The sequence below is a fragment of the Hemicordylus capensis genome, chromosome 5 (genome assembly GCF_027244095.1).
Source record: "Hemicordylus capensis ecotype Gifberg chromosome 5, rHemCap1.1.pri, whole genome shotgun sequence".
NCBI classification, from domain to species: domain Eukaryota; kingdom Metazoa; phylum Chordata; class Lepidosauria; order Squamata; family Cordylidae; genus Hemicordylus; species Hemicordylus capensis.
Window position 1 is genome coordinate 257,792,872 of NC_069661.1, and position 26,329 is coordinate 257,819,200.

A 26,329-nucleotide genomic window follows, 5' to 3' on the forward strand; every position below is an offset into this window, starting at 1 on the left:
CTCCCCATGCCTAATAGTAGTTATGCCCCTGCTGAAGCCAAGCTTCTAACTCTAATAAGTAGAGATATTTTATACCGCAAAAGTATAGTAGTCAAATGGACCCAAGTGGTCCACCCCGCTCAGCCTACATTGTAAGCGTTCTAGACCTAGTCAAGGTGACAGCTTTGACTATGTCAGGGGACAGTCAACACACTTCCGGGCACACCTTCCTGGCCCCACCTCTTCCTCTTCTGCCACTGGTCCAGCGCTGGCATCTTTGTCTGTCCCATCCTCTCCCACGGACGCAGGCTGCTTCTCCCGCCTAAAGAGTAGTGGGGAAGAGAAGAGGTAAAGGCTCTCTTCTTTTTGAGCAAATTGGCCTTTTAGGGAGTGACACTTTAGACTCGAAGTAGGGCACTGATAAAGTTATATAACCAGTAATTAGCAGCAGCATTACTCAAGAGAAAGCCGTACAGCAAGCTAAAGGCCCTTTTGCAAAAGGGCTTTAGCAGAGATGGAGAAATGGGGCAAAAGTTAGAAACCTTTTTGCAACCCAAGTACGAAGCAAAGTAAAAGCATATTTACACAGCGGAAAAAGAAACATGGGGCTTAGTTTAAACCATATATCAGACTCAGTGCTTGCACAGTGGTATGTCAGCAAGCACACACACCCCACTATATATTTATTTGAAATATTTATATCCCACGTGCCTGTCTGACAACAGGCCCAAGAGAAATTTATGCATAATAAAGTTCTGCTGTTGTTTCAAAAGGCAATGGTGACCAGTGAAGACTTGGGCGGGGGTGGAGAGAGAATGGTGTGAAGCATCCACTGCCTCTTGTGCCTCCCAGGCTGCTGTCGGGTTCCAGCTGCTGCTCCTTGAAGGTGCTATGATTGTGGGCCCTGGGGTTTCCTCCCTCTCACTCAGTGGGGCATAAGGGGCTAGATGCTGGATGATCTGAAAAAAAAAACTTTTCCATATGGCAATATGACCTTCTAAACAGGTTCCATATAATAGGATTGCAGCCTATCAAAGGGAAAGGGTATGGTAATTTTATGGTAATCTTTCCACATCAAAAATGGGCCTCAGAATCTATCTTCTTGCTGTCCCTAGCTAAGGGCCTCTGGACATGGTCAGAAGAATCTGATAGTACAGCCCCTTTGTATCGTACCACTTTACGCAGCAGATTAGAGGAAACCTAATGTGGATTCACATCAAGAATGCCTTGCCTGTAGAAAGCTAGCATGTCAGGGAGAAGCTGTCATAGGATTCTGGAGTTGAAAAATACCCTATAGCCCATCTATTCCAACCTGCGACTCAATGCAAGCCATCCAGAGCTAGTGGTGTGCATGGAATCGGCGCCTGCTGGTTCAAAAGTGTGTGTATGGGGGGAGGGGGGTCTCTTTAAGGATGGTGGGGGAGGGTGCTCTTACTCCTCCTGCTGCGTTTCATCCACTGGTGCTGCCTTTTTAAAACGGTCCAGCAGGGCGGCAGCATACCTCCTTGCTGCCCCAGTGCCGCCTCGAACCGGACCAGAAGTTGCCGTTGTGACGTGCGTGCTGGCGTGCGCACACACAGCAGCAACTTCTGGTCCAAGGAGGCACCAGGACGGCAAGGAGGTATGCTGCCACACCACCAGACCATTTTAAAAGGCAGCACCAGTGGGGGAAATGCGGCAGGAGGAGTAAGAATGCCCTGCCCCATCTTTAAAGAGATCAAACCCTCCCCCCCCCGTTCGAACCGGCCGAAACGCCATGCACGGAACAGCTGGTTCCGTGCACATCCCTATCCAGAGCTAGAACACCTCAACAGACAGGTGTTCAACTCGGCTTGACAGTCTCCAGGGAGGGAGAGCATACTGCTCCCCTAGGTAATTAGTTCCGTTGTCAAACAGCTCTTGCCATTCCAAGATTTCTGCTACTGCTCAACCAAAATCTACCCTCCTGTAACTTAAGTCCATTAGATCTAGTCCTATCCTTTGGGGCAGTACAGAACAAGCATTCCATATGATAGACCTTCAGTTATTTGAAAAGTGTTCCGTTAAGGAAAAGGAGCTACGTATACATTTTTCTGCTGCTGGCATTGCAAAGGCAACAGGCTGATTCAGCTGAATTAAGATGAAAGACAGCTCTAACATGGAGGCCCTAACAAAACACTCTGAGAGAAGATAAACAAGTGAGACTAAGAACTATTATGGTGATAACTAAATTAGAGCAGTGAAGCAGTTCAGAGAAAGGTTTAATGGATTACAATTGCAAACCACCCATCAAGATAGGAATTTGGGGCAGTATACAAACATGCTGAATAAATAAATAGAATAAATCAGGCAGAGAAAGATTTCATGGAAGAAGAGTGCGAAAGAGCTACAGCAGGCTCAGAACGTAGCAAGAACTACCCCAAACAGAGAAAAGGCTTCGCTCACTTCTTATTGGAGATGAAGTCAAGTGCCTGGTAGACCAAAGAGTAGAGATACTCCACCTGAGAAAATAAATTCAAGGTGATTAGGAGCTAGAAAGGGCAATTAGTCAGGACACAGCCCACAAACATTAACCCCCTAAAATGAACAACGGTTGTGCAAGAACATGTGTTTGATGTTCCAAGCAGTGTTCCCTCTAATTTTTAATAGTAAGTGGAGAGGATTTTCACCATTCCCCTCCCCCCCCCCGCCAGGGGGAGCTGCCACGGTAGGGGGAGGGGGGAGAGCCACCCCCACCTCCTGTGCTCCTCCCCCAGCTCCAGTCTCCATCTGGGCTGCCTGGGGAAGGGGGGGAGCTGCTGCCTCCTTTCCTCCTCCCTCCCATAATGAGATCTGCAGCCAGAACTGGAGGAGGAAGAGGCCCAGTGGGGGTGGGGGGGCAGCTTGGCCAGGGAAGGGGAAATCTCGGCAATCTTCCCAGCTGGGGAGTGGAGGAAACAGGGTGGCAGAGACTATGTGCCCGCCAGAATCTTCTGAGTGGGGGCCTGGGATTTGGCACATGCCCACACACACCTTAGAGGGAACAACGCTTCCAAGCCAAGTCTGCTTTGCATCTCTAGCAAAGCAGGGGGAAAGCTACAACTCCTCACAGCCCTGCAGCAGAGCTCTTAAAATACATTCTCAGACTCAATACATTAAACTTTGTTGAACTGAAATATCTCTTTGCAGTGTAGCCCTTAATCTGTCCAGCTTATGCTGCCCCACCAACCTACCTACTCACTTTTTTACTGTAGATGCAGGCAGAACCTTGGATCAGCAGCGCTGCCTCTATGAAGTTCATGGTGGTTTTGCCGCCATCAAATGAAATACAGATCTGGTCAAGCTACAGAATAAGAGCATGTGAACACAGGGATCAAATAAAACCCCACATATTTGAATCAAGAGGAACAGAGAATCAGGTTATTACAAATTAAGCAGCTGTCTCAGTTGACATGTAATTGAGGGAACATAGGAAGCTGTCATATACTGAGTCAGACCCTTGGTCCATCTAGCTCAGAATTGTCTTCACAGACTGGCAGCGGCTTCTCCAAGGTTGCAGGCAGGAATCTCTCTCAGCCCTATCTTGGAGAAGCCAGGGAGGGAACTTGGAACCTAGATACACTTCCCAGAGCCACTCCATCCCCTAAGAAGGGGAATATCTTACAGTGCTCACACTTCTAGTCTCCCATTCATATGCAACCAGGGCAGACCCTGCTTAGCTAAGGGGACCAGTCATGCTTGCTATCATAAGACCAGCTCTCCTCTCCCACAGCACCAGCTGTGTTCCAACTTCAGGAAGCTAGAGGGGCCGTGAGACATACTGCACCTCAAAAAGCAGGCATGCTGTGTTCAGACCTTGGACTGGCCATAAACACTGCTGGGTGTGTTCATAACATGCAGGTAGAGACAGTGAGGTGGTGTTTCCAGGAGAGCCTAGGTGCCCAATCCCAAAACACCTCATCACACGCGCACTGTCTGCAACACTGGAAGGAAGGGTCCCCTCACCTCCTCGAGATACTCCCCCAGCTGAGCAGCGACATCCACCTCCCAGTTCTTGGTGAGGTCCCGGATGGGCTGCAGGAAGTGCATAAACCGCGACTCCACGTCCTCCATGGCAGCCAGACCTTCCCAGTGCAGACGCAGTCCTTGGTGGCTTAGTGCATTTTTGGCTCAAAGGTTCAGCCTTTACGAAGCAGCTCACTGTACAAAAGGCAAGTGTGTGGCCTCAGATTTCGAGAAGACGCACAACCAGAGTTAACCAAATGTACAAGGAGGGGGACCTTCCTGCCCATTAGCACTGCTTGGGGCCTGACACCCTCGGATACACAGGAGAAGCGCTTAGCCTGCCAGGGCCGGTCTCTATGTCCCCAGCTGAGCTCTGCTTCCTGGAGCTCTGTTTGCTCCTCTCCCTCCACCCGCATTGATTTGAGCTACACCGCCTGCAGGCTGGCCATTTGTCAGGTAGAGCTGCGCCATCTGCTCCTTTCTCTCCTGCCCGGCCCCACGTTAATGAGAGCTGTGCTGTCTGCAGGAGGTGGACCATTCGTCAGGGAGAGCTGTCTGGGGCGGGAGTAAGAGAGGGAGAGAGAGGGGAGCTCTGGGAAGGCGATGCCGCCGCCGACATGCCTCCTTTGGTCCCCGGGGCTTCTCGGGACGAGCCACGCCTCCAGGCCTGCCTCTTTCTCTCCAGGCCCTTCCCCAGCTTCCCCCGCTGCTGCCCGAGTTCTTCTGACAGGCGGGGCGGAGAAGGGAGGCCAGCCTCGGCGGCAACAACAATCCATCATTCATCAGTGAAGCCCGGCCTGTCCCAGCAGCCGTGGCTGACCCCCCAACCCCGTCTCCCACAAAAGTACTCCACGCTTCCGCTCCTGTGCATGTGCAGAGTGCCGCCATCCCTCAAAACCCACCACCACCACCACGTGGCACCCCCGGAACCACAGACGGTGCGTTACCATGGAGACGAGAGGGACATGCCTGCTTACCGGTGAAGGGCGAGGAAAGGGCGATTCTGCACCCGCGAATCCGCGATCCCAGCCCGACGCAGCGGCAGTTTTGTTTTTCCCGCCTGCCCAGCCAGTGACGGCATCAGCAGGCGCCGGGGACGCGCCAGGATGACTCGGGCCCCCAGGCTCCCCCCGCCCGAGGGCGAGGCGGGACCGGAGGCGGATCTTCCCCCGGCGCCGCCCTCGCGATTGGCCGCTGTCAGCATCGTGGCCGCGCCCCCTCGCCCGTTGGCGCTCGGGCTCCGTTCTGTGCCCGCCCCGGGACGGCTACATTGTAGCGAATCTTTCTGCGGCGGGGCTGCTTTTGCGAGCCGAGCCATGATGGGCGCTGGGGAGGCGCCCCGCCTGGCCCCCCGGCAGCTCTTCCTGCTGGGCTTGGCTGCCGCCTACCTCGCCGCCTTCGTCTCCCTCTACCTGCAGGTCCCTGGTAAGGCCCGCCGCGGCGTCCTCGTCCTCCCCGGGTCTCTCCCTGCGCACCCAGCCTCGATGCCCTGGGGATGGGTGGGCTCGCTCGCTCTTTGCCCTGTTCCCCAGAGGTCCGTTTGCGCCTCTCTGGCGCCTGCAGACTGGCCATTCGTCCGGTAGGGCTCTCGTGAGCGCTGGGGCGGCGGAGAGAGGAGCGGACGGAGCAGCGGGGGGGGGGGGGGCAGAGGCAGCTGCGCCGCTCGTCAGGACAAGAAGCCGCTCCTGGGTTCAAGTCCTGCTGGCGTCGGGGCTCGCGGCGTCCCTCTCTCTCCACGGGGGAGCGCTGCTGTGGATGGAAGGGAGCCTGTCCGCCGCGCTAAGGGGGGACACGCGAAGGGCCTCTTCGGGTCCCCTTGGGAGGCAGGCAGCGGGCCCGGGCCCGCGGGTGGGGGGAGGTGGCTGGTCTGGGGCGGGCGAGCGGGCGGGCACTTGCATCTTCGCGATTGCCGGTGGGGTGGGGAGAGGGGGTCTGACTGTGACTTTCTCCCCCGTGGGCGCTTCTGACGTGCGCTGGTGGGGGGGAGGAGGGGGAGCTCCAGAGCGAGGGAAACGGAGCAGCCGCTGCAGCCTCCCCCGCCCCGTGCTCGGCGCGAGTGGGGGTCCAAGCTGCCCCGCTGGAGCTGCGGCCCCTCTTCGGCCTGGACGCAGCGCCCGCCGAGAGAACGGCAACTTCGGGAGGAGTTGCGGCAGGGCCCGGGCTGGGTCTGCCTCGGCCCACCATGCTGCCTGCTTGTGCTCTGCCTGGAGCCCTGGGTTGGGAATGGTGGGGCCCGGGCCGGACCTCCAGCGCCTTTGCTGCCTGCCCGGCCAGCTGTTCTCCCTCTCACGCCGCCCCCCCCGCCCCGCCAATTCCAGACACGTGGCGCCAGCTTGGCCGAGACGGGTCCTGCCGAATCCGGGCAGCCTCTGCTGCTCCTGTCATCTAGTCGCTCCTCCGGGGTGGGGTTCCTGCTGCCCCCTTGTCCCCCAGCCCTCCCTCTTCTCCCTCGGCTGGGCCCCGCCCACCTCCTGCCTGCAGCTTCCGTGGGGCTGGCGGCTGGGGCGCCGTTTCTCCTCCTGGCTCCTGCCAGCGGCTCCCTCCGGGATCCGGGCCAAATGCCTCTCGTGGTTCCCAGTACAGCTTTTAATCTCCTTAGCGGGAGGCTGTGCTGGCCCGCGTGCCTCGGAGCGGGGGTTCGCCCTCTTCCCCCAAGAGAGCCTTTCTCCTTTCTCTCTCACCCCCCCCCCGCCCCAAGCCAAGGATAAGTCCCTGGTGACCTCTCAGGGAGCAGGGAAGTGGGGCCCCTGGCAGGCACCTACCGGGGTGTTTCCCCACCCAGGGGGCTGCTGCAGGAGCCCGCGGTCCTGGGGCCATCTCCTCATAGGGCAGGGGTTCGTTCCCAAGCTGGGGTCCCCAGATGTCGTCAGACTACAACTCCCATCATCCACAGAGGCCATTAGGGCTGAGGATGATGGGAGTTGTAGTCCAGGGACATCTGGGGACCCGAGGTTGAGGGGCCCTTGCTAGAGGTCCAGTATTGGCTCAGACCCTTCCCACTCCATGCAGTGTGCATTTCTCCTGACCTCGCTGCCCTCCACATTGGTGGTGTCGTGGCCATGACTGAACAAGGGGCCGTCCAGAGGAAGTGAAGCAGAAAGGCCGTCAGCCTAAGTGTGCGCCTGCATTTTATTTAGAACCTAGAAGGCTGCCATGTACTGAGTCAGGCCTTTGGTCCATCTAGCTCAGGATTGTTTACACAGACTGGCAGCAGCTTCTCCAAGGCTGCAGACAGGAGTCTCTCTCAGCCCTGGCTTGGAGATGCTGCCAGGGAGGGAACTGGGAACCTAGATGCTCTTCCCAGAGTGGCTCCATCCCCTGAGGGGAAGATCTTGCAGTGCTCACATGTGGTCTGCCATCCAAATGCAACCAGGGTGGACCCTGCTTAGCAAAGGGGGCAATGGATGCAATTCTCCTCCCATCAGTGGGTCCCTGCCCTGACAGGCCGTTGCTCTGACTGCAAGTATGTTTGTGTGTGTACATTTTTTGTTTGTACATTTATTTCCCACTCTCCCGCCAAGGAGCCCAGAGCAGTGTATGTGGTTCATCCTCACAACAGCCCTGTGAGGTAGGCGAGGCTGAGAGAGAAGGGACTGGTCCAGAGTCACCTGCTGAGTTGCATGGCTGAGCAGGGACTTGTACAGGGGCCCTCAGGAACCCAGGATGCGTGCGTGGCAGAGGTGCAGGGACGCTGAGGTCTGATGCCAGCGTTCTCCTCTGGGCTGCCCACTGGCAATACCAGGACTGGGCTGGGCGGGGGGGGGAGACGCACTGAGGGGAGGGAGGTTGTGTTCCTCCGGTGGGGGGGGGTGCCCTTCCCCGCGGCCGCTGCCCTCTGCTTCCCCACACGGCTTCCCTCCCTCTTCCTTCCAGGCCTCTATGGGAAGGATGGCATCCTGCCCGCCCGGAAGACCCTGCGCTTCACTGGCAAGGGCTTCTGGGAGCAGCTGCGAGACTCGCCCACCCTCCTGTGGCTGGGGCCGCGCCTGGGGCTGGACACGGAGCAGGGCATGGAGCTCCTCTGCCTGCTGGGCGCGCTGCTCTCCTTCGGGGCCCTGCTGCTGGAGCCCCTGCGCGACAGCCTGGTCTTCCTGGCCCTCTGGGCCCTCTACCTCTCGCTCTACCAGGTAGGCGGCTGGGGGCTGGGAGGGGGTTTGCCTGGGTGGCTCGTGCTCCGTGGGCGGAGGTCTCGCGTGCCCTGCTCGAGGCGGGCACGGTGGGGCCGGGGAAGGGTCAGGCTTCTAAAATGGTTGTGTGTTGGATTATTTTAGGCGTCTTGTGGCTGGGAGCTAACTTGTGTGGGTGGGAATGAGATAAACAAGCCATTGCTTGACTCAGTTATATTTCATCCATAAATATGGTCCATCCGGATGGTGACGAACATTCTGCAGGCTTCAACAGAGCCCCCTTTTTGAGACGCTTCTGCTCTCTAGTAGTGATGTGCATGGAACCGGGGAGGCGCGGGGCGGGGGTCTCCCTTTAAGGGTAGGAGGGTTGCACTTACCCCTCCCGGCGCTGTTCCCCTGTTGGCGCGCCGTTTTTAAAAATGGTTTTCGGGGCAGCAGCGTTCCTCCCTGCCGTCCCTGTCCCCGTTTTTGCCCAGAAATACAGGAAGTACGGGCTGCGCCCCCGCCTCGCACGTTGCGTGCATGGTGCATGTGGCGCCCTCCCTGCCCTGGATGGGAGACACACACACACACACACCCCCGCCAGCGTCAAACTTCCAACCAGCACAAACTGGCTCGCAGGCCTCTCGCGACTCATCCCTGCTCTAGCCTGTCTGTAGTGTGAAATGAGCACCTTTGGCCACCATTCAACACATCTTGGGAGTAATTCTCAGTGATGTCAATGGGATTTACTTCTGAGTAAGCTTGCACAGGATCAGGCTGTATGTTTGAACATAAGAGCAGTCATGCTGGATCAGGCCCAAGGCCCGTCTAGTCTATCCTGTTTCACACAGGATTGCCCACACTACCTTGAATGCTCTGTACGGTTGAGACAATCTGTGGAGGCTGCAAAAATGTTTTCAAAAGTGAATTTATAACCTCTGCTCATCGGTCATGGTATTAGAATGCTGCAATAGAAGTTCTAGGTTCAGCTGCAGGGAGAGGCAGCCTAATTCTTGGTGGGCGGGGACAGAAGGGTACTGGAAGAGGAAGGGTGGTGCTCTAAAGGGTGGGGGGTGTTTAAGGTCCTCCTCCTCCAAGAACAGCCCTGCTGGATCAGGCCCAAGCCCTATCTGGTCCAGCATCCCGTTTCCCACAGTGGCCCGCTAGATGCCTCTGGGAAGGCAAGAGGTGAGGCCAGGCCCCCTCTCCTGCTGTTGCTCCTTGCAACTGGTATTGAGAGGCATCTTGCCTCTGAGGCTGGAGACCACCACATCTTGTGGCAGAGAATTCCTTGGGTTAATTATACGCTGTGTGAAAAAGGGCTTTCTTCGGTGGCTCCTCAGTCTCATGGGATGACCCCTGGTTCTAGAAACTCAAATTCCCAGAGTTTGAGTTACCACCTCTACCCGCCCCGCTTTGATCCAGGTGGCTGCCCATGTTTTGCTTTGGCTCAGATTGCTAGATTCCGTTAAGATTCGGGGAGAACTGCCGCTCACTGAGTGGGTGGCTCATTCCTCCTCAGCTGCATCGGTAAATGGCCCTCCAGCCAGCATGGGCTCCCTCTTGCCTTTTAAGGCCGTGACCAAGTTTGGGGGGGGGGAGCGTGCACAAGCCTTCAGCCCTGCCCCCCAGGACTGCAGCTGCTCAGCAGAGCTGGCCTGGGCCCAGATGCAACGCTTACTTACTCAGAAGTCAATTCCACTGGCATCACTGAGAATTACTCGCAAGATGTGTTGAATGGTGGCCAGAGGTGCTTATTTTGGCCCGGTGGTGAGCCTGGGCCAGTCCTGGGATCGGGCGGGGGGGGCCTTGGTTCTGGCCTGATCCAGGTGGCAGCCCTTCTGCCCATGATGCTGTTGTTGTCGTCACCTTCAAGCACAGCTTCTTAAATCTCTGACCCAAAGACTTTTGGCCTCAAAACTATGCTAGGCTGAGTAAAGAGTGGAGGTTGGGGTGGGGGAGGTGGCTTTTCCCATTCTCTCTCTCCCCCCACCCCACCCCCTTTGGTTTGGGTTTGTTTTCCGTGAGCTCCCTGCCCTTCCCATGGAGAGTCAAGAGGATGAATTCCTCTTGGAAGGGGCTGGGCAGGGTGTGCCCTTCCCTGGCTCCCCCTCCCAGGCAGACGCGGCTTCGAAGGCTGTTCCAAGCCATTGTGCTGTCTTGCCTTGACGGCCCAGGGGCCTCCTGGCTGTGTGCGGGCCCTGGAGCGGGGCTGGCTGGGCCCCCTGGGCTTGGGGTGGAGTCCCTGGCAAGGGAGCTGGCGCCAGCCCCAGGGAAGAGCCGTGGCCAGCCCTCCTCCTCCTCCTTGGCTGTTCTTCCCTGCCCGGGGGCGACAGGGCTTCCCTCCAGCGGGGAGATGACGCAACCCTCTGCGAGTGGGTGGCTGGGTTGGCTTGCCTTGACTGCTGTCCTTTGTCCCGTTTGGGCGCCACTCCAAGCTCCCATCTCTGGGCTCGACTGGGCCGTGGGGTGGTCAGTGCACCAGCACCCAGAGGCTGTGTGGCCCCGCTCTATCCCAGGCCCCCACACTTGAGTGCACCTAGACCCCAGCCACCCCACCTCCCCGCCCACGTCCCCTCGCCTGCTCCTCTACCGAGTACCCTGGAGGGAGAAGCGGGGAGCAGACGGGGCCACCAGCCTCCCCCAGCCAAGTCTCTGTGGTGCATGCCAGGTCGGCCCCCTCATCTCTACAGATGCAACCAGTATTTATGTACTGCTTCTCAATCAAAGTTCCCAAAGCCCTTTGCACAGAAAAATAAATATTACGTCAATAAGATGGCCACCTGTCCCCAAAGGGCTCACAATCTACAAAGAAGCATAAGACAGCAACAGCTCCTGGAGGGATGTTGTGCTGGGGATGGAGAGGGCCAGTTGCTCCCCCCCCGCTAAGTAAAAAGAATTGCCACTCCTAAAAGGTGCCTCTTGGCTCAGTTTGCAAGAGCTCTCTGGGTGACTCTGGGCCGGCCATGTTTCTCGCAAATGGCCTGCACATGCAGTGTCACCGCTGGGTAGTGTGTAAGGATGTGCACGAATCTGTTCAGGGGCCCTTTTACGGGCCTCCAAACAGGCTTGAACACGGGGGGGGGTTCAAAGTTCGAAGCCGGAGGGGGGTGCCACTTTAAGGGCGAGGGAGGGTGCACTTCCCCCTCCCCCTGCTCTCTCCCCCGCGGGTGCTCGTTTTCCATAAAAGGCTTTAGGGCGGGAGTGTGCCTCCTCAGGTGGAAGTGGCCGGAAGTACCAGGTGCGCCTGCACGTGCTGGTCAGAGGGATGTGCTCATGTGCCCCCGGTACTCCCGGCCGAAGAGGGGGAAGGGGCGGCAGGGAGGTGCACTGCTGCCCCAGAGGCTTTTCTGGAAAATTAGCACCAGCGGGGGGAAAGTGGGGTAAGTGCACCCTCCCGCTCCCGCAAAGTGGCACCCCCGCCCGGTTCCGTGCACAGCCCTAGTAGTGTGGGCCTCGGCCTCGACTCGCTTCTGCCCCTGCTTGCGGTCTGTGAGCCCCTCCTGAGGTCTGCTTTCTCTGTCTCTCCCTCTCGGGGCAGGTCGGCCAGGTCTTCCTCTACTTCCAGTGGTAAGTGCCGTCCGTGCTGCCGGTGCCAGCCGCAGCCCAGCGTCCCTCGTGCTGGGGGTGGAGGGCCGGAAGGGCTGGGCATCCCGCCTGCCTCTGCTCCCAACCCTGCCCTGGTGGGTGGTGCTGCTGCTGCAGCGGCCCCTCCTGACAAGCTGGGGGGGGCCCAAAGGAGGTGCCGCTGCTCCTTCCTCCCCTGCAGGCTGGCCCGTCACCATGTACAGCTGTGCCGTAATCCGCCCAGCTCGACCTGATGGATGGCCAGCCTGCAGGCAGCACGGGAGAGAGGGGAGCCCCCTGAGCTGCCGAGAAGCAGAGGCAGCTGTGCCCCCCCCCCGGGCTTGTTTGGTTGGGGCCAGAGAAGGGCTCAGCCGTGGGGTGGGGCCTCCTCGTTGCTTCCCGGGGTCCATCAGCAGCAGCCTGTGCTGCAAGGCAAGCGCCATTTGCGTGTTCAAAGGCAGGGGAGGCAGAGCAGAGGCCAGCCTGAGAACCTCAGTCCTGGGCATTTGCTCAGTGGAGCGCTGCACCGTGAGGAACTGGCCCCTGCCCTCCAGTTTGGCCCCTGCCTCTTCTCTCTCCCTCCCCCCCCCCCACAACTAGGGACAGTCTCCTGCTAGAGACGGGCTTCCTGGCAGTGCTGGTGGCTCCGCTGCACCTGCTGAAGTGGCGCCTGACGGCCTGGCGGGCGCACGACGGGGTGACCTTCTGGCTGGTGCGCTGGCTACTCTTCCGGCTCATGTTCGCCTCGGGGGTGGTGAAGCTGACCAGCCGCTGCCCCACCTGGTGGGGCCTCACAGGTGAGGGGGGGAGGGTAGACGCAGGGGCCCAAAGGGCGTGGGGGCCCTGCATTCCTGCTGCCCGTGGGTGGGCGATTCGCACACGGATCCGTATGCCACCCTTCTCCGTCGATGCATTCCTGGTGGCCTAGAGCAAACTGCGTCAAAGCCGCACGCAGCGGCGTGAAGAGCCGTCTCTAGACGCGTAGAAGGTAGACATTGAAGCGGGAAATCTAGAGAGGATGGAAGGCCAGGGGTGCTCCGGTTTGGGTCTCCAGAACTTGTTGGACTTCAGCTCGGCCCACCCTGGGATCGGGGTCTCTCTCTCCCTCCCTCTTTCTCCCGCCAGCGCTGACCTACCACTACGAGACCCAGTGCATTCCCACCCCGGCTGCCTGGTTTGCCCACCAGTTGCCCGTCTGGCTCCAGAAGTTCAGCGTCGTGGCCACCTACGTGATTGAGATTGCCGTCCCGCCCCTCTTCTTCGCGCCTCTGCGGCGCCTCCGTCTGTTTGCCTTCTACTGCCAGGTGTGGGCTCCTCGGCGGGGCTGCTGAGACCCTCTTGCAGGGAAGGGCCTGGGAAGGTCGCCAGAGTGCAGGGAGCAGCGCCTGCCTCGCGGTGTCACCAGACGGCTGCAAGGGCCCACCTTGTTAGGGCCACAGTCGATGCCAATCATCTTTTGAGGCGGCCCACGGCCTTTTTTTCAAGCGACATAGAAACGTGTGAAGCTGCCTTGTACTGAGCCAGACCCATGGTCCACCTAGCTCAGCATTGTCAACCCTGGCTGGCAGAGGCTCTCCAAAGCTTCCAGGCAGGAGTCTTTCCCAGCCCTATCTGGAGATGCTGCCAGGGAGGGAAGCTGGGCCCTTTGGCATGGGAGGAAGTGAGGAAGGTCCAGGGGCCAAAATGCAGGCTGGGCCCTGCTAACCTGCTGGTGTGTAGCATGCAGTGCTGTGCATTCAGAAGGTCCCAGCACCAGCCCCAGCATTCTTGGTGGGAAAGATGGACCATTGGGGCTGGGGCTGGCTTACTTCTGCCCCGGCCCTTGGTGCCAGCCATTGCCAGTTGCCAAGAGGAGAGCTGGTCTGGTGGGAGCAAGCATGACTCATCCCCTTAGCTAAGCAAGGTCTGCCCTGGTTGCATATGAAAGGGAGACTAGAAGTGTGAGCACTGCGAGATATTCCCCTTAGGGCATGATGGAGCCACTCTGGGAAGAGCAGAAGGTTCCAAGTTCCCTCCCTGGCAGCATCTCCAAGATAGGGCTGAGAGACAAGATTCCTGCCTGCAATCTTGGAGAAGCCGCTGCCAGTCTGTGTAGACAATACTGAGCTAGTTGGACCAGTGGTCTGACTCAATATATGGCAGCTTCCTATGTTCCTATCTGCATGTTTGCATGCAGAAGGTCCCAGGTTCAATCTCTGGCAGCATCTCCAGGTAGGGCTGAGAGAGACTCTTGCTTGCAAACTTGGAGAAGCCACTGCCAGTCTGGGTAGACAATACTGAGCTAGATGGACCTATGGTCTGACTCAGTATATGGCAGCTTCCTATGTCCTGGGTGAGATGGGCAGTGTGAATAAGGCAGCTCTGTACCTTTCAGCCACCCTGAGATGCATCTCTCTGTTGATGATGTGCACTCATCCCATGTAGATGTTGGCCATTTTCACACAGTCCTGGGGGATTTAGATTATGAAGCAGGTGGGGAAGGTCCAAAATGTGGGATATCTTTTAAACAGAAGCACAATTGTATGTTAAAAATTTCCAGATCCTCCTGCAAGTCCTGATCATCATCACGGGCAACTACAATTTTTTCAACCTGCTGACGATTGCACTGAGCTTCTCTCTGCTTGACGATGAGCACGTGGGACTCTGGCTGGGCCGTGGCCGGAGGAAAGCAGGAGCCGGTGAGCAGTTGCAGCTTGTGAGGCACACGTCCCCGCGTGGAGTGGCCCTCAGTTTGCCCTGGGGCGGTGGGCGGGGGGGCTAGCAAAGCGCTTTGCCCTCATGGCTCTGTGAAATGGGCTTCAGTCCTGTAATGGGGAGGGTCCCCAGTGACCATCAGCCTCCGTGCAGGTGGTCTGTGCTGCAAGCATCTCTGGCCGACTCCAGCATTCTCGTGAGACTCTCCCAGGAAGGAGAGGCAGTGACTGCTTCCCCAGGCTATTTATTCCACTGCAGAACTGCTCCTGAATTGGGAGGGTTTGTGCGTGATCTGCAGCCTGTGTCTGCCACATGGTTTTGGGGTTTAGCAACTCTCGCCTCTCAGGCCCCATGGACAGGCGAGCCCAATGGCCATCCAGCCCTCTGTCTGAGACCCTTTCGAAAACTCGCAGTGCATGTTCTTGGTTCTTGTCTCTTGTTTCCTTGCAGAGGAAAATCTGTTCTTTCTCCCCCTCCCTCTTATCAAGTCACGTAAAGCTTTCAATGTGCAAGATACAAGCTGCGGAACACGTGATCTTAGTGCCCAAGTTGATGTTGGGGTGGGGGTATTCTGCGGCTGGGCTGTGGTGCTGGAGCTGGCAGCTGGTGTGCTTTGCAGGTGGGACAGGGAGGGGCTAGAAGCCTCGGTCCTGTGTGGACGCGCAGCCCTGGATGCCGGTGCTCCTGGGAGCCTCAAGCACTCCTTCCTCAACAGCCCCCCCCTCCTCTTCCCCTCCTCTCCCCTTCTGACTGCAGTCCCTGCATGAGGTTGACCACTCTGCCCTGGCATTGTACATACAAGTGCCTCTCAGCTGCTGAGCGCTGCAGCCTCACTAGCCGGTCCCTACGGAATAGCCTGGCCTTGGGGCAGACTGGTTTTAGTCATTGTTTTAAATGGCCAAGAATAAATCTCAGTGTAAATCAGTGACTTAAATCAAGTTTCCCACAGATATGATTTCATATATTTCTTAAACAGTGATGCAGATCTGATCACCAGTGTGTCAGTTTACAGCTCAGTAGAGCATTCACAACGTCTAATTACATCTTTGTGCAATTTTTTAGATTCTTACTATTTTAGGAAATGGTATGTATTACAGTTGTCCCTCACCAACCACGAGGGTTCCATTTCTGGAAGCCCATTCCTGGAAGCCCATTCGCGCTTGGCGAGGCATAGGTGTACATTGTGAATGGCGGGTTAGGGGAATTGTGAGTGCCAGGGTGCCTAAAATCCACCCAAAAGTTTTTAAATCCCCCGACACTTGGAAATGACCACCCTGAAACACACACACCCCAAATCGGACTCTGACCCCCCGTAAATGATCCCCTGACCCTTGGATTCACCCCATGACTCCAAAATTGACTGAAAAAAAATGACAGAATTTTAAAAAAAAATTGGCGCCAACCGCAAATTCTTAAGTCACAGTTGGCGGGAGGGCGGGGGGTGCAGTTGGCTAGTCGCGGATACTCAAATCCACGATTGGCAAACTGTGCTGGTTGGCCATGGAAGCCTTTCTCCTTGCCTGTGTCCTCCCCTCTTTGCACTGCTTACACCCGACACGTTTTCCTTTGAACCCAGGGAAGGCATTTCTTCGAAAATATTCCCAGATAGGGTGTCTCCTTTGCCCAGAAGCAATGGCAGTGTTTCGATGGCAAAAATGTGGGGCAGTGCAGGAAGCTGCACACTGAATAACCCTCCCCCAGCCCCACTCTTTTCCTACTTCACCTCCATTCCTGTCCTGTGTCTCTTTCCTAACTCCTGCGCTTTGTCTCAGCCCTGCCCCCAAACAAGCACCCTGCTATCTAGCCTGTATCTTTGCGCGTGAACAGCAGCCTTACAAACGGGAACTGCAAGCCCAGAAATTTCCAGATGCAAGGCTTGCTGGTGGCTGGCACTGCTGGTCAGACTAGAGCCCTTTTCATGAGACGAAACTGAAATGAATGCCCCTGTTTTGTGGGGCAGGGGTGAGAGAGAGAGAGTGAGAGAGAGTCAGTTCGTTCTTGGGAAACTGAGTCTTGGTGTAAGATGTTTGTGATGAGATTTAATTTGAACAATGGTGGTTCTTTTTTAAACATGAGAACTGGAAATGTAGTAGTCTGCGTTTAAAAATAAAAAATAAAAAAACTCATCACTTCCTTTGCAAATTGATTCCCCTTCCCCCACTTGTCATAGTCATGGATGTAGATTTCAATTTTTTTCCAAGACTGTTTGCTGACTTAGAGGGGTGTGGATTTATGCACACTCTTGCCTCCTTCTGCCCTGCAGCCTGGCCTTCGAAGTTGCTCTCCATCCTGTCTGCACTTGCTGAACTGGGCACCTACAGCTTGCTGGTCTACTGGACTACCTGTCACTTTGGGCTGGAGCTCAACTGGGAGAAGAAGCTGCTTCAATCCAAGACAGGTGCAGCTGGGAGGGGCGGTGGGGGAAGGGGGTGGCCGGGGTGCCATCGCGCTCTTCGCAGGAACAGGTGGCCACCAGCGCAGACTCTCCCCGGGGGCTTCCCGGAATAGGGTCCAATCCCAGGGCAGACTTCCTGGAACACAGTGGCAGGGATTCCACCTCTGTTTCCAGTGCAAAATGTACAGGACTCCTTTTGCAGACGTGCCAGAGCGTCGAGTCCTCCTACGTCCACTGCAGTTCCCCTACAACGGTAGCTTTCCGTTTAATACCAGATGTTCATGCTCTTTGGAACTCTTTCTAGCCTCTGTCCCTGGGGTTTTCTGTCTGGCCCAGAGAAGCAGAGAATCACAGAGTGGAAGGAGGCTGAAAGGGCATTGCCCTCTTGCCCCAAAGGCTGGCTCATAGAGCCCCACCTCTCCCCTTACAAGCCCTGCTTGCCGCAAGCAGAGAGCAGGGTGTGTGGCTGGAAGTGCTTGTGGAGCAACTGCCTTAGATGTCCCCACAGTGAGCTCAGCTGTGGGAAAAGGGCCCCTTAGAGGAGTGACCAGCACAAGCTCATCTCCTCTGATTTCGCTGCCAGTTGGGTGCTGTTTGGGGTGGGGGACACACGTGGGCCCTTCTCTGCACCTCTGGCTTCTCCCACTCAAGACACTGGGCGTAGGCGCGTGTGCACACACTCACACCCCGACTCTTGGTCATGTCTCTGCAGCTTTCACATACCACGAGTTCATGCAGTGGCTGAAGATGGTGACCCTCCCCTTGGTGGGGCTTGGGCTCCTCTCGCTGGTCTGGGAGATCCTTCAGGCTGGGTACAGGTGAGTGAACAGGCTGCAGCCACACTGGTAGGGGAGGCCTAGGGGAGGCCTGTTGCGACCCAAATAGATAACAGTCCTGGGAACAGGCCTTTCGAGGAAGCTGCTGTTTCATAGGAACATAGGAAGCTGCCCTATACTGAGTCAGACCCTTGGTCTATCTAGCTCAGTATTGTCTACCCAGACTGGCAGCGGCTTCTCCAAGCCTGCAAGCAGGAATCTCTCTCAGCCCTATCTTGGAGATGCTGCTGCCAGGAAGGGAACTTGGAACCTTCTGCTCTTCCCAGAGCGGCTCCATCCCCTGAGGGGAAGATCTTCCAGTGCTGCTCACACTTCTAGTCTCCCATTCATATGCAGAATCATCTACAATAACTAGCTGCAGCTCTCCCAAGATTTCAGGCAGGAGTCTCTCCTGGTCCTACCTGGAGAGGCTTCTAAGGACCGAACCTGAGACCTTCTGTAAGCAAGCAGATGTTCTTCTGCTGAGTTATGGCCCCAACCCCTAGGGGACAATATCTTATAGCTCTCGCATGTCATCTCCCATTCAAATGCAAACCAAGGTGGACCCCGCTTAGCAAAAGGGGCAGTTCATGCTTGCTACCACAAGACCAGCATGAAACTCCTTGCCGGTTTATCTCCCGTTTTTATTGATTGAGTTGTTCATTTATTTAGTTTAGTTTTATTTATTTCTATAAACTCACTCACTTGGGGGTGCCTTGTTGCTCCTGCCTGATAGGAAATGGAAGGCCTAACCTATTCCTCTCTCTCCCCAGGAGCGCCTGCACCCGCGGCTTTCTCTGGAAACTCTGGAGTGCCGTTCCCTGGGCTGTCTTCAGTGCCGCAGCCTTGGGGATGTTTACCATCAGCCTGGTGAGTAATTTAAAGAGGCTGCTGGGAAGTTGACCTAGAGACAAGAAGTGAACATAAGAACAGCCCTGCTGGATCAGGCCCAAGGAGGCCTATCTAGTCCAGCATGCTGTTTCACACAGTGGCCCACCAGATGCCTCTGGAAGCCACAGGCAAGAGATGAAGGCATGCCGAGGCATCTTGCCTCTGAGGCTGGAGGTGGCCCACAGCCACCAGACTAGTCGCCAATGATAGACCTGTTCTCCATGAATTTGTCTAAGCCCCTTTTAAGCCATCCAAGCTGGTGGCCATCACCACATCCCATGGCAGAGAATTCCATAGACTGATTATGTGGTGTGTGGAAAAAGTACTTCCTTTTGTTGGTCCTAAATTTCCCGGCCTTCAATTTCATGGGATGACCCCTGGTTCTAGTGTTGTGAGAGAGGGAGAAAAACTTCTCTCTGTCCACTCCCTCCACACCGTGCATAATTTTATACACCTCGGTCATGTCTCCCCTTAGTCGCCTCATTTCCAAGGTAAAGAGTCCCAGATGCTGCAGCCTCGTCTCATAAGGAAGGTGCTCCAGGCCCCTGGTCATCTGGGTTGCCCTCTTCTGCACCTTCTCCAGTTCTACAAGGTCCTCTTTAAGATACGGTGATCAGAACTGTACGCACTACTCCAAATGCCCCCTGCCCATTTCAAGATGGGCCCCTAGCCCCCCGCTGCCTTCTCCCGCCCACCCCATGTCTTAGCTGCATAAGAACGATATGGGAAGGGACAGCATCATCTGTGCTAGACCCCAGAGGATGAAGCTTGCTGAAGGCTTAATTGGGGGGAGTAGGAAAGGAGCCTGAAATCCATGGGGGAGAACATAGAAATGTGTGGGTCATGTTTGTGTTTGCCCATCTCTCTCTCATATCTCACGCTGCCTGCAGGCTGGCTGTTTGTCAGGTAGGGCTGCGCAGTTAGTTAACCATGCAGCTCTACCTGAAGAATTGCCAGCCTGCAGGCAGTGTGGCTCTCCTTAACACTGGGACAAGGTAGAAGAGAGAGAGGAACAAAAAGAGCTCTGGGAAGGGGAGACAGCGGTGCCTCTGAGACACACACACAGAGACTCGGGACAAGCTGCCCCTGTTTGACTCAGAATTTAGGGGTGGTTTGGATCCAGCCACGCTCAAGGTTTTGGGCAGGCTGGCTGCTCAGACTTCTGGATTGCTGCTGCTGCTGCTGCTGCTGCTTTGGAGAGAGCAGCCCTCCAGAGGACTCGCTAACTCTCTCCCTGCAGGTCCCCTTCACCTACATTGAGTACGAGTCCAACGGCAAGCTCTGGCCCAGCGTCCACCGGCTGTTCAGTGCCGTAGACCGCTACCAGCTGGCCAACTCCTACGGGCTCTTCCGGCGCATGACGGGAGTTGGAGGGCGGCCAGAGGTGGTGGTGGAAGGCAGCTACGACAAGGAGACGTGGACGGTGAGAGACTCCTGCCCCCTTCCATGGAAGGAGTTGGGCTGGGGGTGGGGGCGGGCATGTGTGTGTCTTCCAGGGCTCCGCTACCGCTCGTTGGCACATCTTGTATGGCGCCAGTTGTGTGTGGACAGGAATCAGAGCAGTGGGGAGCAGGAGTCTTGGCAGTCGGCCCAGAGTTAAGGGAGAGATGGCGAGAGGGGAGCAGAGCAGGGAGGGCCCGAGTCCTAGAGGAAGGGGCGAGGCCGGAGGGAGGCCGGCAGTGGAGAGGCGACCGGAGCAGAAGGCGGGCAAGTTTGCCTCGTAACAGGCCAGCCTCTCCTCCAGAGATGGGCAACTGGGAGGAGCCCCCCCCCCTTGATCCCCATGGAGTACAATGGATGTGGGTGACCCACCTGGACCGTGGCCTCCTCTCCCTACAGGAGATCGAATTCCTGTACAAGCCAGGCAACGTCAGTGCCCCCCCTCCCGTGGTGATGCCTTACCAGCCCCGGCTGGACTGGCAGATGTGGTTTGCCGCCCTGGGACACCACACGCACAGCCCCTGGTTCACCAGCTTCATCTACCGCCTCCTGCAGGGCAAGAAGGAAGGTGAGTGGGGCAGCATGTGGGGGTGGGGGGCGGTGGTGGGGGCTCAGCGGGCGTAGTGAGCATCGCAGAGGTGCTGGTTTGGGGAGGGCACCTGCTACACATGCTGAGGGCCCCGTGTTCAACTCCAGTTCGGAGGCTTTTGTGAGTCGGGGCTCGAGCAGATGCCCTGGAGAGACTCTGCTGGCTGGAGGAGCTGGCCCTGTGAGGAAGCTGTTGAGCCTGGGCAGCAGAAGAGTGCTGGAGTTTCCCCGGTCCTCGTCTGCCCGTCCTCCTGGCTTTTCAGTTGAGCAACTGGCATTAAGGGACCTGAGTTGGACACTCCATTCTCTTTTTAGTTTAGAAAAGAGATGACTGCAGGGAGACATGACAAGAGGTCTACAAAATTGTGCATGGTGTGGAGAAAGTAGAGAGAGAGAAATTCTTCTTCCTCTTCCATAACACTAGAACCAGGGGTCATCCCATGAAATTGATTGCCAGGAAACTTAGGACCAACAAACGGAAGTACTTTTCCACACAATGCATAATCCACTTGTGGAATTCTCTGCCACAAGATGTGGTGACAGCCAACAACCTGGAGGGTTTTAAGAGGGGCTTGGAACACTTCATGGAGGAGAGGTCTATCATTGGCTACTAGTCAGAGGGCTGTGGGCCACCTCCAGCCTCAGAGGCAGGATGCCTCTGAGTACCAGCCTTAGAGGCGTAACAGCAGGAGGGAGGGCCTGCCCTCAACTCCTGCCTGTAGGCTTCCAACGGCATCTGGTGGTCCACTGTGTGAAACAGGATGCTGGACTAGATGGGCTTCCTTGGGCCTGAGAGGTGTTGCCTGGGATCCCTTCCAGCATCTTGCCTGGGGTGGGGGCAGGATCTCAGATGAGCTGTGCATGAGCAGAGAGCTGCCATCTCTGGGAAGTTGCGAGGAATCCTGGACCCTGCTCCCTGTGTTGCTTCATGAGTGCCCCTAAAAAACCAGGGGTGTGAACTGCCCTTGAACCCCCAAACTGAGTGAGGGTTTTCAGGGAGCAGAATCCCAGCCCCTCTATGCAAAAGCCCTATTCAGATGTTTGAGCAAAGGCTTTGTACGTGAGGCCGTCCCACCCCGTCGGCAGCACGCTGCTTATGGCGACCTTGGTCGTCTGAGGAGGCAAATGCCATCTCCGTGGGGGCGGGGGCTTCCTCTTCGCTCCCCTTGGGGTGTGTGGCCTCTCCTCGGTCACGGTGGGGGGCATCCAGCTGGAAAGGCGGCTGCAAGATTCTGAGTGCTTTGGATGGGGACTAGGCGGATTCATGGGGGAGAACCATTCTCCTCCCCACGGCTGCTGGTCACGATGGCTGTGTGTTTATCTCCAGACTGAAAGGGGGCCCTTCCCAATACCCATTTAGTTACCTAGTGCATTTATAAGCCACCTCAATCTCGTGTCTCTGGGTGGTTTACGGCAAACACAAATTAAAACATTAGACATTAAAACAACTACAGATTCTATAAATCTAATGATTGTGAACCGCCCCGAGACTTTGGTTTGGGGCGGTATATAAATGTATTAAATAAATATTAAATAAAAAATAATTAAAAGCTTGGATGAATAAATGTCTTCACAGCCCTTAAAAGCTGTCATAGGAACATAGGAAGCTGCCATAGACTGAGTCAGACCCTTGGTCCATCTATCTCAGTATTGTCTACACCAGGGATTCTGAACGTTGGGTCCCCAGATGTTATTGGACTTCAACTCCCATAATCCCCAGGCCCAGTGGCCTTTGGCTGGGTATTATGGGAGTCCAATAACATCTGGGGACCCAACGTTGAGAATCCCTGGTCTACTCAGACTGGCAGCGGCTTCTCCAAGGTTGCAGGCCTTACTTTAGCCCTCTCTGGAGATGCTGCCAGGGAAGGAAGATGGAACCTCCTGAATGCAAGCAGGCAGGGGCCTCTCTTCCCAGGTGGCCCCCTCCTCTTAGAGCAGTGGTTCTTAACGTGGGGTCGGCCATATGTTGCTGAACTAAAACCCCCAACATCCCCAGCCATACTTGGGGATCCTGGGAGTGGCAGTTCAGCAACATCTGGTGGACCCCACTTTAAGAACCACTGCCCTCAGGGGAATATCTTGGTGTCCACATGTAGTTGCCCATTCAAATGCAAACTGGGGCAAACCGTGCTTAGCAAAGGGGACAATTCATGGTTGCCACCCCTAGGCCGGCTCTCCTCCCATGGCAGGGAGGCTGTTCTTTCTGCAGGGAGCACATCCCAAAGCCTTGGGGCAGCAACAGAGAAGGCCTGTGCCTGGGTAGCCCCCAGACGAGCCGGTGGCAAACGCAGACGGACCTCCCCGGGTTCCCAGTTGAGGCTGCTGCCTTCCTGCTCTGCTTGTGGGCTCCCCAGAGGCATCGGGTTGGTGGACCCGCTGTGGTCTGATCCTGCAGGGTGCTCTTGTGTCCTCGCACTGGAGTGTAGGGGGACCATCGCCAGCTCAGTGTCGCCATCTTGGTCTCTCTGCCCCCTCCTGAGTCTCGGCTGAGTCTGTGTGGACAGCGTGTGTCGAGACCTGGCCACAGAGCAGTCTGTCTTCCCAGGAGCCTCCAGGTCCCCTTGGGCTGATCAGGTCTCCCCCTCCCTTCCCTGCAGTGATCCATCTTGTGCAAGTAGATGACTCCAAATACCCGTTCCGGTCGCAGCCTCCTGTCTACATCCGTGCCCAGCTGTACAAATACTGGTTCACAGAAGGCGGTGCGGAGGATGGGTGAGTCCGAGGCTGGCAGGCAAGCCCCGGTGTGGGAGGACTCCTGTCCCGGGCCGTTAAGGATGCGAGGCCCATTGGGGAGAGCTCTGGGGCCTTCTGCCCTGCTCCACAACCTTTTCCCTCCTGGGGAGGGGTGGGGGAGGCACGATGTGGCCGCTGTGGGTCAGGCGTGTGGCTGGGCTCATCTGCTCCCCCCCCGCCCCGGTGTTTCCTGGCAGCTCTCTTCCGCAGCAGTGGTGGAGGCGGCAGCGTGTGGAGGAGTTCTACCCTGCCGTCTTCCTGGGCGATCCCAACCTAGACAGCCTCTTGGCCCAACACGGGCTTAAGGTGAGCGGAGTGGGCATGCATGCCCCCTGGACGGGGTGGTGGGGAGGGCAACCAGCCCCATAGAGGTGGTGGGGAGGACAGGGGCTGCAGGCGGGGGGGCAAGGGGGGGTGCGTGCTTGTGGCCCCTTCCTCTGTTCACTCCCCCTTCAGATGCAGCTGGGCTGGCACTGCCCCCCTGCTGCGCCGCGTCCCCTCACTTGTCAGACCACTTGCACCGCAAGGGCCCCATCAGCTGGGGGCAGAGCGGGCTCTCCTCTCCTCTCCGGGGATCCCCGCGCAGTCGGCGTCTTGGTCCTCCTTGCGGCCTCTCTTCCGTGCCTCCCTAGGACAAGGCTCCCCTGAAGCGGCCCCCGGACTCCCTCTTGCCCACAGCCCTGCAGTGGGTGAGGGAGCAGACCCGCCCGTGCACCGGCCCTGCCGCGATATGGTCCCTGTACCTCACCGGGGCCGCCATTGGCCTCCTGCGGGCTGTGGGGAGCTGGCTGCTGGGGGGCGGCGGCGGCGGCGGCAGCGTCCTGAGTGGGAAGCCGAAGAGCGCCGCCAAGCGGGTGGAGCCGGTGGCGGATGTGGGCGGAGGAGGAGACCCGGCCGGCAGTGAGAAGAACGGGCAGGTGAGGAAGAAGGAGGCGGCGGCGGCGGCGGAGAGGGCCAAGGGCACGGCGGCGGAGCCCCCCACCGACGGGCTTCGGCACGTCAAGAAGAAGAAGTAGCCGCCTGCCTTGGGGAGGGCACCGGCCGCTGCCCCCCTGCCCCAGTCTTCCAGCCGCTGACTGTGACGTCCCTGCCAGACCTTGCTTTGGGCTCAGCAGCTCCTGGGCCTGGCTCCGCTCCCGGCTCTCGGGGGACGACCGTGCACCTGGCGTGGGTGTGCAAGACGTTCGCCCGGTGGGGCCGTCCTCTTTGGACCTTCCTCTCCTTGCCCCGAGGCTCCACGTCCCGCGCCCAGGCTTTGGGCCTGGAAGGACTGAGTCCCCTTGGCCCTCTCCTCTCCTCTCGGCTCCCCCCTATCCCCACCTCCCTCCTCCTGAGGGCGGCAGAGCCAAAGGCCTTCCTGCTCCCTCCCTCTGTGCCATGGTGGGGTTGGCGCTCCCCACCCACCCACCCACCCCCCGAGAGGCACCCGGCCTCAACAAGACGGCTCTCAAGGCCAGGCCGGAACGGTTGCTCGGCTGTTGCTCCCCGCACCCCTGGCTGCTTTGCCTCCTGTGGGTTCCCACTGGGCAGCTGGGCTCGGCCCCGCCCCAAGAAGGGGCTGCCTGGGGGGGGGGGCAACTTCAACCTGCCTCCTGGCTGAGTGTGCAGTGGCCAGAAGGTCAGCTCCCACCCCCAGCGCTCCACGGTTGCCGAGGGCATTGGCATCCCACGACCCCCCTGCCAAGCCCCTCTCCCTCCCCCCCCCCCATTGCCTCGACCTCTGTGCCTCACTGCCCAGGAAGCAGAGCTGGCTGGGGGGAGCCCAGAGGAACCTTCGGCCCTTGTGCTGCAACCGGGGGGGGGGGGGTTGCGTTTAAGCAGTGGCCCTGTTGGAGCTGAATTCCTCCCACCCAGGACCAGAGATTGTTCATCTATAATTTTCTAAATAAAGCCTTTACATTCCAGCTGCATGTGCTTGTGGGCAGGGAACGGGGGGTGGGGGGGACCCACGGCAGCTTACAGTACCTGCCTGCCCCTCGTGTCGCTGCTGCACACATTTGTCAGCGGCAGTGCTGCCCCATGCGGGGGGGGGGGGTGCAAGGCCCCCAGCAAAGCCTCGTCACAGTGCCTTGACTTGGCCCAGATCTGGCTGCACTGCACTGCTGGAGAAGGCCCAGTCCCCGCCCCCCATGGAGGAGAGTATCCAGGGGTGGGTCCCACCTGCGATGGGGCAACGGAATCCAGGCTTCCTGTTGTGGGAGGAGCTCCCTCTGCCTCCCTGCTTCTGCTCCGCCTTGCTCCAGAGCAGGGAGCCAAGCGCCTGGCTGGGCAGCAGCTTCTTCTGCTTCTCCTCTCTCTCCCCCCCCCCCACTTTACGGGCTAGAGGTAGTCCAGGTGCGAAGGGAGGTGGAAGTCCTGCCAAGCACCAGGCACAGGAGCAAGAGTTGGCAATGGGGGAAGTGCTCTCCTAGCCGAGGCCCAGGTGGTCGCCAGCGTGGAGGAGGCAGAAGAGTCTTCCCCAGAGTGGGAACCGCCCCCGTCCATTTTTGGAAGGGCAGTATAGAGAGCGAATGAATGGATGGGGGCCCAAAAAGGTGGGCCGGGGCCTCCCCCGTCCCTCCTCAGCCCAATTCCTCCGGGAGCAAGCAGGGGGAGAACTTCAGCTCGGCAGAGAGTGGCGGGGAGCCCTCCTCGCTCGGGGCTGGCAGTCCCTGGAGAGAGCAGGCCCCTCACATCCCGCAGAGGGGGTGGCGGGCACTAGCCCGCCAAGCAGGCGAAAGGGGACCAGGACTTGGCACCTCTCGGGTGGGGAACCCTGATGCCATCACGGCAGAACTTGGAGCAGTGGGCGTGGAGACCCTCGGTGGGGAAAGCCTTCTTTCTTTCCATTCCCTGAGGCACTTGGGCAGCAGGGGGGGCACCCCCACGAAAGGAAACTCACCACAGAGGACTCTCCTAATTCTTCCAGTGCTTCTGGAGGACAGTCTCCTGGCCCTATTGCAGGTTTGGGGTACATGCAAGGAGACCCCAGGGGCCCAGATCGGTTTAATTCTCAAGCAGCCCCTCCACCAATAGGTCCAGGTGAGGATCGGGGGGGCTCATCTGACACGGAGACTTCTCCACCTACCAGCCTTGCAGGCAGTTTTCACGGGAGGGCTTCTCACAGCCCAGAGGATTCTTCAGCTGCTAGAGGGTCTACGGGCAACACAGGGCAG

The 26,329-nt window shown here is 57.8% G+C and overlaps 2 protein-coding genes across 4 annotated transcripts in view; one reads left to right on the forward strand and one right to left on the reverse strand.

Annotated features, from left to right (window-relative positions):
- NCAPH2 (non-SMC condensin II complex subunit H2) overlaps positions 1-5,211 on the reverse strand; it is a 22,550-nt gene extending 17,339 nt beyond the window's left edge. For 2 of the 3 annotated variants that reach the window (XR_008307926.1, XM_053252833.1), the window contains exons 1-5: positions 4,920-5,211; positions 3,943-4,137; positions 3,179-3,280; positions 2,404-2,459; positions 220-301 (exon numbers count right to left, since the gene is read on the reverse strand). Coding sequence is in view for 2 of the 3 variants with exons in the window: in XM_053252833.1 (XP_053108808.1) it covers positions 220-301; positions 2,404-2,459; positions 3,179-3,280; positions 3,943-4,050 (348 nt within the window). In the remaining variant the exon portion in view is untranslated. The remainder of the gene's footprint in view (positions 1-219; positions 302-2,403; positions 2,460-3,178; positions 3,281-3,942; positions 4,138-4,919) is intronic. The other variant, XM_053252834.1, reaches the window with a different exon arrangement.
- LMF2 (lipase maturation factor 2) lies at positions 5,034-25,078 on the forward strand. The gene is made up of 14 exons (XM_053252832.1): positions 5,034-5,367; positions 7,816-8,069; positions 11,593-11,621; positions 12,219-12,415; positions 12,744-12,922; positions 14,158-14,296; positions 16,576-16,710; positions 17,420-17,525; positions 18,296-18,392; positions 19,654-19,836; positions 20,253-20,421; positions 23,039-23,153; positions 23,372-23,480; positions 23,807-25,078. The coding sequence occupies exons 1-14, from the start codon at positions 5,049-5,051 to the stop codon at positions 24,188-24,190; spliced, it is 2,415 nt and encodes an 804-aa protein (XP_053108807.1). The 5' UTR covers positions 5,034-5,048; the 3' UTR covers positions 24,191-25,078.
- The last annotated feature ends 1,251 nt before the right edge of the window (positions 25,079-26,329 follow it).

Coding starts and splice junctions, on each gene's coding strand:
- LMF2 (XM_053252832.1), top strand. CDS start 5,049: ATGACTCGGGCCCCCAGGCTCCCCCCGCCCGAGGGCGAGGCGGGACCG. Junction 18,393..19,653: donor GGATGTTTACCATCAGCCTG/GTGAGTAATTTA, acceptor CTCTCCCTGCAG/GTCCCCTTCACCTACATTGA. Junction 23,154..23,371: donor GAAGGCGGTGCGGAGGATGG/GTGAGTCCGAGG, acceptor GTTTCCTGGCAG/CTCTCTTCCGCAGCAGTGGT.